Source organism: Myotis davidii, unplaced genomic scaffold (assembly GCF_000327345.1).
Source record: "Myotis davidii unplaced genomic scaffold, ASM32734v1 scaffold328, whole genome shotgun sequence".
Lineage (NCBI taxonomy): Eukaryota > Metazoa > Chordata > Mammalia > Chiroptera > Vespertilionidae > Myotis > Myotis davidii.
The window spans coordinates 268,585-279,267 of NW_006300373.1; the positions used below are offsets into that span (position 1 = coordinate 268,585).

At 46.1% G+C, this 10,683-nt stretch overlaps 1 protein-coding gene across 1 annotated transcript in view; it reads left to right on the forward strand.

The window, feature by feature from the left end:
- The window catches only part of CNEP1R1 (CTD nuclear envelope phosphatase 1 regulatory subunit 1), a 50,923-nt gene extending 41,062 nt beyond the window's left edge, over window positions 1-9,861 (forward strand). Inside the window, exons 3-7 of the mRNA XM_006777045.2 lie at window positions 1,038-1,130; window positions 4,239-4,312; window positions 7,604-7,713; window positions 7,839-7,893; window positions 8,622-9,861. Coding sequence (XP_006777108.2) covers window positions 1,038-1,130; window positions 4,239-4,312; window positions 7,604-7,713; window positions 7,839-7,893; window positions 8,622-8,663 — 374 coding nt within the window. The 3' untranslated portion in view covers window positions 8,664-9,861. The remainder of the gene's footprint in view (window positions 1-1,037; window positions 1,131-4,238; window positions 4,313-7,603; window positions 7,714-7,838; window positions 7,894-8,621) is intronic.
- The last annotated feature ends 822 nt before the right edge of the window (window positions 9,862-10,683 follow it).

Below are 10,683 nucleotides of genomic sequence, written 5' to 3' on the forward strand. Positions count from 1 at the left end.
TGTTTGTAATTCATTGGTGGACGTTCGCACTTCCGTTTGCGAGTCCACTCGCTCTATTCCGATCAGCCCGGGAGGTGTAGCCCTCGGCCCTTGATTTCGAAAACCCCGTGGGTTGGGACCCTCATTCCTTTTACCTGCATTTGACTCCGAAAACCCCGTGAGTTGGAACCCTCACTCCTTCATCTTTATTTTGGAAACCCCGTGGGTTGGAACCCTCATTCCTTCATCTTTATTTTGGAAACCCCGTGGGTTGGAACCCTCATTCCTTTTACCTGCGTTTGACTCTGAAAACCCCGTGAGTTTGGACCCCCAATTCCTGCCGTGGCTTCTGGTAACTGCCGGGGTCAGGGGTTGCCTCTCGGTTTCCTTTTTAAAAAGTTTAAGAAGCGCGATCGTGGGAGCGACACCTCCCCCCACCTCCCACCTCCCACCCTGCTCATTCGCGGGGGCACCTTGGACGCCCCCCGGCTCGAGAGGGCTTCCGGGAGTCGGGGGAGCCGAGGTCCCCTCTCCCCACGTTCGGAGGGGGCTGCCTGCGCCCTCGGTGGTTTCGGATGCCCTTGTCCGCGACCCGGGCGCCGCCTGGGAGGTAGCGGGCGCCCCGTCAGTACTGAGCCCCGTTAGCGGGTTCCAAGTCGCAGAGGCTTGGCCGTTGGTTAGACGGCGGGGCGAGCCCTCGGGATCGGGGGAGACCTGGGTGCGGGGGGACGAGGTTCCTCCGTCTGATGGAAGTCCGCGGCTCCAGCAGAACCAGAACTCCACCGGGTTTTGACGCTTCCATTTGCACCCCCCAAGCTCCTAGCCTCTGGCCCGCCTGGAGGCTGCCGCTGCCCCACATACCATTTCCCGAAGCTTCTGAGCGTGAACCAGCCCGTGCCCTTAGGTGTGACATTGCAGCTAAGGAGACGGGATGTGTCGGTCAGGCGCTTAAAGCCGGGGCAGGAAAGGGGGCAGACTGTGCGGCCATGCCTGTGAGTTGGGGTGCAGCGTCCATCCCTCATCTCCCGGGACCCGCACCAGCAGGAGGAGCTAACGAGGACGGCAATCTTTGTGCCTAGATCTCAAGGCTTTCGAGAGGCGACTCACGGAATACATTCATTGCTTGCAACCTGCCACTGGGCGCTGGAGAAGTAAGTGCGGGATGCTTTGTTTTTTAAAGGGGAAATGGACTGACTGGATACTTTTCTCGCTGCCTCGCAATGATCTACTTTTATGTAAAGCTTGAATAACAAAAACACTGGCTTTACTGAACCATAGATGTTTCCTTTTGTTTCCACAGTTTCTAAATGTCTTCAGCATCGTAAACAATGCACTAAAGAAATTTTTAAGAAAGGGAACTGGCCACCCCGAAGAAGAATCTTTTTTTTTTTAACATTTAAAAAAATATATTTTTTATTGATTTCAGAGAGGAGAGGAGAGGAGAGGGAGAGAGGGATGCGAGAGAATCGTTGATTGACTGCCTCCTGCATGCCCCCTATTGGGGACTGAGCCTGAAACTGGGGCATATGCCCTGACCCGGCATCGAACGGTGACCTCTTGGTTCATAGGTCAACACTCAACAATTAAGCCACGCCACCCGGGCTGAAGAACAATCCTTGTGGTTGAATTTTCATTTTCCCATTAAAATAGACATACTTTTATTTTTTTATTGAACAAATATTACAAATTTGATAGACAACACATATGATAAAAGTTTCAGTAGCCTGTATAGCAGTTTTACAATTTACCTGCAAATGATTGGAATAAAGTTTTGTTAAAGAATAAAATATCTATCATATATAGAGTGGGGCAAAATAGGTTTACAATTGTGAGTGCAAAACAGTTTATTCTTGTATTATTTTTTCACTAGAGGCCTGGTGCACAAAATTCATGCACCAGGCCTGCGCCCTCTCGCAGTCTGGGACCCCTTGAGGGTTGTTTCCCTGCGAGTTTTCTTCTGACTACTTTTAAGATGTTCTCTGCCTTTGGTATTTTTTGTAGTTTCCCTCTATTGCACCCAGGTATTAATTTTCTTTCTCCTCGCAGTCCAGGACCCTCCAGGGGATGTCCAATTGCCGGCTTAGGACATCCCTGCCGGCAGTTGGACATCCCTCTTGCAGTCCAGGACCCCTGGCTCCTTACTGCCCACCGGCCTGCTGCTCCTTTAGATGCTCCTGCCACCACAGCTGCAGCGCTGGCCAGCCGTGAGCCCGGCTACTGGCTGAGCAGCACTCCCCCTGTGGGAGCACACTGACCACCAGGGGGCAGCTCCTGCGTTGAGCGTCTGCCCCCTAGTGGCCAGTGTGCATCATAGCGACCAGTCGTTTTGGTTCTGGTTGTTCCGCCATAAGGTCGCTCAGGGTTTTTTTTGTTTGTTTGTTTGTTTGTTTGTTTTTTAAATATATTTTATTGGTTTTTTACAGAGAGGAAGGGAGAGAAATAGAGAGTTAGAAACATCGATGAGAGAGAAACATCGATCGGCTGCCTGGGATGTGCCCGCAACCAAGGTACATGCCCTTGACTGTAATCGAACCCAGGACCCTTGAGTCCACAGGCCGATGCTCTATCCACTGAGCCAAACCGGTCAGGGCCACTCAGGGTTTTATTATGCAGATTATTTTCCATAAGAACAACTGTAAACCTACTTTGGCCGCAGTCTGTACTTGCGAAGGTTATGAAATTCGTTGGTTTTGACAGCGTGATTATGCTGCTTAAGAGCCTAACCTAGAAAAAAATTTTCACATTTTTACTGTCTATTCACAAATATCATGAATATTGCAAAATATGATTAGAAAGAATTGAGGTTACTGCCCAGTGGAAACATAAGCACATACAGGCAAATGTACAAATGATGACGTCGGCAAACAGAACGCTTTGCTGACTTATGTTGCGACCAGTCTTAATTTCTTGGCGGTTTATTGTTGAGCCTGATTCCTGCCAAGGAAGAAGCACAGCACCCATCAGGGACATGCTGGGCTTCGAGTGTCACTCGTAGTGGGGCCAAAAGTAGTGAAGGTACAGGTCTCTCAGGTCAAGATTTCTCATGGAGTTTTTATTACATCTGTTGGCAAAGTTTTAATCCTATGCCCTGAGAATTGTCATTGGTCAGAATTCACAAGTAGTGATTTTTTCCGCTTCTCTGGTTTACTTAGAATTACCTCCAAAACCTTGTTTCACTGCTACTTGAGAATCTTTTAAAATATATGTGATGCTGCCCTCGCTTATAAAATGCAACACAGTGACCATGCTTTACCTCTCCTGGTTTGTGGTCTCCGGGCTGACCTGCCAGTGACAGCATGGTTAATGTGAGTGTATAAAAGTGGGTGTCTGAGCATCCCCTACTTGGCTTATTTACAATGAAAGTGCTGTAGTAGATTTCTTAGTGGAAACAGAATTATAGGAAATTGAATTTAATCTGTTCTGAGCTGAGAACTAATTTTGAAATTTTGATTGTCATTAAATACTTAAAATGAGATTGTTTTTCCGTGATTTGCTTCTTCTTAAAATAAATTGCCAGGACTTCTAGACAATTACGGATTTGATACATTTCTATTGCTCTCTGAAGCTTGAGCTCTACATTTTAAAACTGTGTGTCCCAGTGGAAGTCAGTCACTGTATTGATCAGAATATTAACTAGGCCTTGGCGCCTTTTCATTATTTGTCAGTAATGCCACTTACCAGGTTTTACTTATGATTTATTTAGACCGTTTAAAAATAATTCTAGCCAAGTGGGGAGAGAGAAACCTTATCTAAGACTTCCTCTCAGTCATTTCTACCCCAGCCTTCCTTTGAGCCCCTTAAAGAAAAGCCGATCCCGGTTCGTGTGCTCCACACACTTAGTCACACTGGCCTTTGTGTGCAAGGCAAACCCGTTAGTGGGAATTCAGGGTGCATCCATAAAGGGGGCTCTGTTTGGTTGGTTACATTGGAACATGAGAGGGGTTTTGTTTTGCTTTTTATTTGAATTTGCAAAATCAGTACAAAACACTGGAAGTTATAGAACGTAGAATCTTAAAGTTTTACCATCTTGTTTTATTGCTTTAATTGCATTAACTTTCCCACGTCTGACTAAAGGAACGAGGGAAACAGTATTGCCCGCAGTAACCCAGGTCACAGGTTTAGAATTCCCCGGGTCCACGCCAGCCCCGATGCCGTTCCCACGTGCGCTGCCTTTGGCTGTCAGTGACCAGTAGCTGGTGGCCGCAGTGTCACCTGCTCCGAGCTCATTCCTTACTAATGTTGTGTTTATCTCTCATCAGTGCTTCTCATAGTGGTGTCTGTCTGTACGGCTACTGGTGCCTGGAACTGGTTAATAGACCCCGAGACACAAAAGGTAGAAGTTTTGATTTAAAATCTTTAATACATTAAATGCGATACTGGCTATCACAGTGCTTTGTTCATTGAAAGTGTTAGATGCTGCTGCCTGTTACTACTAACAGTGATACTAATCATCATGTTAAAAACATGCCTTATACTAATGTGCTGCAGAAAACCTCGGGCTGGCTATTGTGGATTACGTATCTTACAGGGGAAAAGGCCTGAGAAATATAACTCCACTGTGATCCTCCTCACTCCTTTCTGACCTTGCGTGCGCTTTCTGTGTCTCCTCCGTCCCTATTTTTACGTCCCCGGGTAACATAGTCTTCGTTCTGCTTCAGTTCGTGTCCTCGGGGCCAGCTTTCACGAATTACAAAACAACATTTTCTCCTGCGAGCTCCCTTTGTGAATACCTTTCCTCAGCCCATACAGCATGGAGGCGGCCTGGTAGGAAGCAAGTGATAAAATAGCACAATATAAATGTAATAAAAAGTCAAGACTAGAAATTAATCCGACTTGGAGGACAAAACCAGGAAGGATCCCAGGTCACTGACAGAGTAGCCGTGTGCACCAGCACAGTTTCCAGAATTGAGTTACAGATTAGCCTCGCAGGCACCCAATCAATAAGGTCAGAGCCAGTTCCACAGCTTTCATTGTCTGGGAAGATATATGTATAGGTTTCTTAGCTAGCAAAGCGTTTATTTCCTTAGTGTTTATCTCCAAAAAGAATTTCCTGCCTGGAGTTTAATATAGGAAACACTGAGAGCACTCCCGTTGGGCACAACCGGGAGTATCCCTATAGCAATGCAATAACGGTTCATAATGTTATTTCTCGAAGCATCCTTTGATGAGAGCTGGCAGCATGCCTCTCAAATTCTGCCTCTTTCTACTAACCTGGCCCTTCATTTCCAGCTCGGGCTTTTTTATTAGAGAAGCCGTAGTCTCCAATTTATCAGTGAAGTCCACCCCCCCCAGCTTTATTTATGTAATAATGTAAATTTTTTTTAATATATTTTATTGATTTTTTACAGAGAGGAAGGGAGAGAGATAGAGAGTTAGAAACATCGATGAGAGAGAAACATCGATCAGCTGCCTCCTGCACATCCCCCACTGGGGTTGCGCCCGCAACCCAGGTACATGCCCTTGACCGGAATCGAACCCGGGACCCCTCAGTCCGCAGGCCGACGCTCTATCCACTGAGCCAAACTGGTTTCGGCAGTAATAATGTAAATTTATTTAAATTTATGTAAAACGTTATTTATGTAAAAATGTATAATTTTCACAAATCTTAATCCCACTTCCCCATTATAAACTGGAACTAGGTCGCCCATTTCAGTCGCTGTATTTATGACCTTTTATGCAGGAGCAGAGCCTGCTGGGAAGGCTGTCAGCAGGCTGCGTGGCAGCTCAGGCAGCCGGGGCTCCTTAGCAGGTAGTCTCCTGCCTGGGTCCACCGGGGTGGGTTGTAATAAGCAGGGGGGCTGGTGATGGAATTTTATGTTAATAGAGGGCTTTTGTGGCAGCACGGAAGCTCTCCTGTGTGTTCAGTTATAAAACCCGATCTAAGGCTGCACTGGTGCCCGTCTGTAGGGGAGGGAGGAGTGCAGGAAGCTGCCGGAAGATTGAAAAAGGTCTGTCCTGGGAAATGAGGCCGGCTTCTAATTGGGAAAAACACAGGCTGATTTTCAGCTGGTTGAGATCTTAATAAAACACAGAATTAAATGTAATTTGAAATAGGCCCAAACTCTGTAGTTAATATGATTTTCTAAATTAGGTGAGAGTGTGAAGATTAGCCTAAGGGTCGGCTCGGTGTATTTTAGTATTTAATAAGCTCCAACCTGACAGGCCTTTTCAATAGCAATTGTGTCTGTGGCCCGAGATGCAGGCGCAAAGCCAGTGGCTGGCTGGAGGGACGCGGGGGAGGGACCTGGCAAACAGGGGAACACGGGCCCCGGATGCAGGGGACGCTGCTGCCTGGAGGCGGTCGGTTGTGGCCACGGAGGAGAGCAGGCTGGCACCGGCTGATTTCATTAAATGAAAGCACAAAACGGTCTGCGCTGACACTGTGCAGGCACATAGAACAGCGGGCCCGTGGGGATTCCCTGTCCTCAGGTTTTGAGAAGACAGGCCTCTGGAATAGTGATCTTTCTTCAGGAGCTCATCCTTCTGGGAGCTTCGTCCTCCTGGCGTTTCCAGCCTCTCGTTGCTTCGTTTGACAAGTTTATTTAACCGGGACCATGCTAGGCCTGCCAGGCGCTTTCATAAGTTTGGGCTTTGTCCTGAAACGGGTGCGCACCTGTGGTGTGCCGGGGGCGCCGAGGCCCCGAGCTGGATTCCGTCGCTGCCCCTCACTTCCCGGTCCATTTGATTTCTGTTGCCAGACCCAACATCGGGCTTCTCTCCTTCCGCCTGCTTCCCTGGCCCCCGGGAGTCCGGTTTCAGTGCCTGCTTGTTTTCCGAACGTGGCTCCTGGACGCCTGCCCCTCCACATGGTCTTAGTGTTGTGTGTGGTCCCGTTTTCTGCTATCGACTGAGGATCCAGATCTGACTCCCCCTTTTTCCCTGAACTCTGCTTCCTTACGGTAGCTGCCCGTTGTTTTTCCCTCTGGAGCGTCCCGTGGCCATCGGAATCTCGGCTTCAAAAGCAAACGCATCGCTGCTGCAGGGAGGAAGGGGAGGCTGGGGTTGGGTAGAGGATGTGCAGGATTAGCCGGGTGGAGAGGAGAGAGGGAGAGGGCAGCGTATGTGCCCGTGCGGCAGGACGCGATTCCACGGGGCCAGGCTGCGCAGGGCACAGTTTGCCTAAGTCCTGAGGAAGCTGTTTAACAGGGAACTTTTAACTAGATCACGTGTGACTTGTGTTTTCATTGAGATCAAGTCCTCTTCACTCCACAAGACTCGTGTCCAGGCGCACGAGCTGCCGCCGGTGTTGGGAAAGCCCCGCACAGCACCGTGTCCCTCTCGGGACTGAAGCGTGTGTGCTTTTCACCGGCCTCGCCCTGGGCGGGCTCAGTGATAGTTGTGGGAGGGTGGCTTTTCATTACAGGAATGAATTTGTGGTGGTTCGGGTGTTTGGAATGAATGGAGGGAATATTACTATATTGTCTTGCTGCATTGAAGATATAAAACATACGTGTTTTCATTTTTGTTGCATAGACATCAGAGAACTGGCATTACTGGAAGTCTTCAGATGCCGTATCTTAGATGACTAAGATGTTACACATGTGTATGCACGAGTGGAGAGGTAGGACGGAACCTGTGTTGTTGGAGATTTTTAACATTTTCTATGGCAAACCCCTCTTTCCAGGTGTCCTTCCTCACGTCCTTGTGGAATCACCCGTTTTTCACCATTAGCTGCATCACTCTGATTGGCCTGTTCTTTGCTGGGATTCACAAGAGAGTCGTCGCTCCCTCCATGTATCCTTTACACGCTGAGCTTGCTCGGGGCGAAGCTGAGGCGCCTTCTCGGCGAGTGGGGCGTCGAGTGGGGCGTCGTTAGCGCCCCTTATAAATGACGGGTTTTCCTTTAACCACGATTTCAGTATCGCCGCGCGCTGTCGAACTATATTAGCAGAGTACAACATGTCTTGTGATGACGTAAGTATTTTCTTCATTTGAAAAGTACGGACATGTGAAAGGACTCTGTTTTTGCTTAAGTTAAACAAGCATTAACAATAGTTGTCTCCATGGAATTAATAGTGGGAATATTCCTTATCGCATTGATTCCAAGACTTTTTAACTATTTCAGCCTCTGAAATTGAGATGTATTCAATCAGCAGTGTCTTACCATTAAATTGGTAGAACTGACAGTTTAATTTTTCTTGATGCAAAATCATGATGCATCTCTTCTCACATTCCGCAGTTGGTTAACATTGTAACTTGAGGGAATTAAGGTTTACTGTCGGGAAAATAAAAGTTCAGTTCAGCTTTGAAAAAATTAATAAAAAGTAAAATTTACTGCTGGAAAAAGAGAAATGCTTTTGTCAGATACATCATTTTATTCGTATTTTATGCACTGTGGTAAAGCACATAAATTAGTCCAATTACACTAATTTTATCTTCTCCAGTTGATTGGCTGATTTTTAAGTAACCAGGGGACAGGGATACATCAAATAAAGATTGTACGTGTGTGTTTTCACATAATAAAGACTTGGGAAGAAAGCTCCACGCAGAGAAAACTTTGAAAGATAATTTTATTGTTTAATCTTGACTAAACATAGAGAGGTGTTCTAATACCCTTCAAGGGCCCTTTGAGGTTTATAGGTAAACGGTGGTGTTTTTAACAGAACTGTGTATTTAAAAACTTAATTTTTTTACTGTTACAGACAGGAAAACTGATTCTGAAACCCAGGCCTCATGTTCAGTGACAGTCTGCAGTCACTGTGCCGGGACCCACAGCAGCCCTTCTTCGGAGAAGTGGCACAGCAGAGCCATCAGGGTTCCTGTGCCGTTGGATGTGGACGGTCAGAGCGACAGCCGGCAGGACGTGTGCAATATTTACCCAGAGAGCTTGACGGTGGACTCCCAGGACCAGCGCTGGTACCGCGGGCTGTTTGCGTATCAGTATTAGTGTCACTTTAGTACTTCAGATCCTGCAGCGGTTGTTGCAGGTGAAGTATGTGTGTATGTTACTAAGTTAAACTTAGAAACAGAACCTCATCCAGTTTTTATAATGTATTTTTGCAAACTACTGTAAATAGCAAATCAATGCCAATGTCAAAGAGGAAAGCGTTATGTGGACTTGGTTCTCCTGCACCAGTATTTCAGGAACGCCAGCTTGCCGTCTCCACGGCTCTTTAAAACCTACTGTTAGTGTAGTGGGGCCTGTCCTTCCACTCCTCTCTCGGTCAGAATGCGGGAAACCACCGAGTTGGGCTTGGACTGAGGAAAACTCATCTTCGTTATGTTGCAAGAAATCACAGATGTTTTGAGAAACGATTTTTGTTAAACCAGATAGTGAACTTCAGCCACTATTGGGGAGATATTTTCCTATTCATTGTTTTCATTTAATGCTAAATTTACTTTATATTTTAAAAATAATTTTAAGAACACTCTAGAGGCTTCTGAAAATACCAGTTTAGTTGTAAATTATGTATTGTCTGGGAATTTGATAGTTATTGTTTTAGATAATTGGGATTTTATGCTGTGGTCAGTGTGCCGTTGCACTAGGATTGCACAGTGTCCTTGATCATCCAGTCCGTCACAGGAGAGCTGGGGGCGGTGCCACAAACGAGAGTACCATTCTCACTGTTTGGAGAGTGTTATTGACATACTGTGTATGCATATTAGCCACATGTACTATATAACTTAAAATTAAAGTATTGGGATTGCTGTAAATATTTTAAAGAACTGGAGGTGCCTTTTACCTGTTTATTAGAAGATTTTGAGGTTTAAATTATTTCAAGAGCAATCTTTTAAATTTCTTTTGACATAAAGCTGTAAATTCAGTAATAGGACAGACTTTTTAACCAGGCTACCATTTCATGAAACGTGTTCATCCTGGCTTTCACGTGCATCAGATTTTATTCTTTGAACTGTAGCAATAAAACCCTCTGCTCCTAAGAAGTCTTAAGAGGATATTCTCCGTATTCTGCATTGTTTTATTTTCTGTAAATTTTGTAGGTAAATATGTGCATAAAAATAAAGACTTTATATATAATCGGTGATTGGGCTTTTTTCTTGGTTTATTGTAACTCAGTACAGGCTAGCTCCAAATGAGATATTTTATTTTAATCCTGTCAGTAGAGCAAATTTCCAGTAGCACTTGTACATACCCCATTTATTCGGCTATAACTTTGCCTTCCTCATTGTCTAATAACATTTGGCTCTTAATCAGGAAGTGCAGGTTTTCTCAAACTTGCCTTTCCAGCTTCCTGCAAGAAGATAGGTTGGACGTAGATAATAGTGTGGTAAAGGCCTGGGGAGCGAGTGGGAGGAGAAAGGTGGGCGTCAGTGGGGATAAAAGGGGTATCTGTAATACTTTAAACAGTAACGATTAAGAAGAGGAACTTGTTAGGTCCTTAGATCTTTCTGGAATTATCAGCTACTTTGAGTATTTTGATTAAAGCCCTGCAGCTTCTCCCCTAGAAAGATAGGCTGTGTACATGCACACACTTTGCATGCATTTGTAGAGGATTTCCCAGGCTTCCTGGCACCAGCCTCCTTGGAGTCTCCAAGAAAGAAACTTTCGTAAAAGGTTTTTCACACTTTTACTTCTAGCAGAAAAATTCGTTTACCAAGCGAACCTTGGCTCTGGTTGAAATAGGCCCAAGGGTTGTTGCCAAATTAGTTTCTCCTCGCCACTCCTCACCCTCATACCTGCTTCCACACTACCAGGCGGGTGTTAGTGGAGGCCAGCCCTCTGGGTTTACAGGCGGGGGAGGAGGA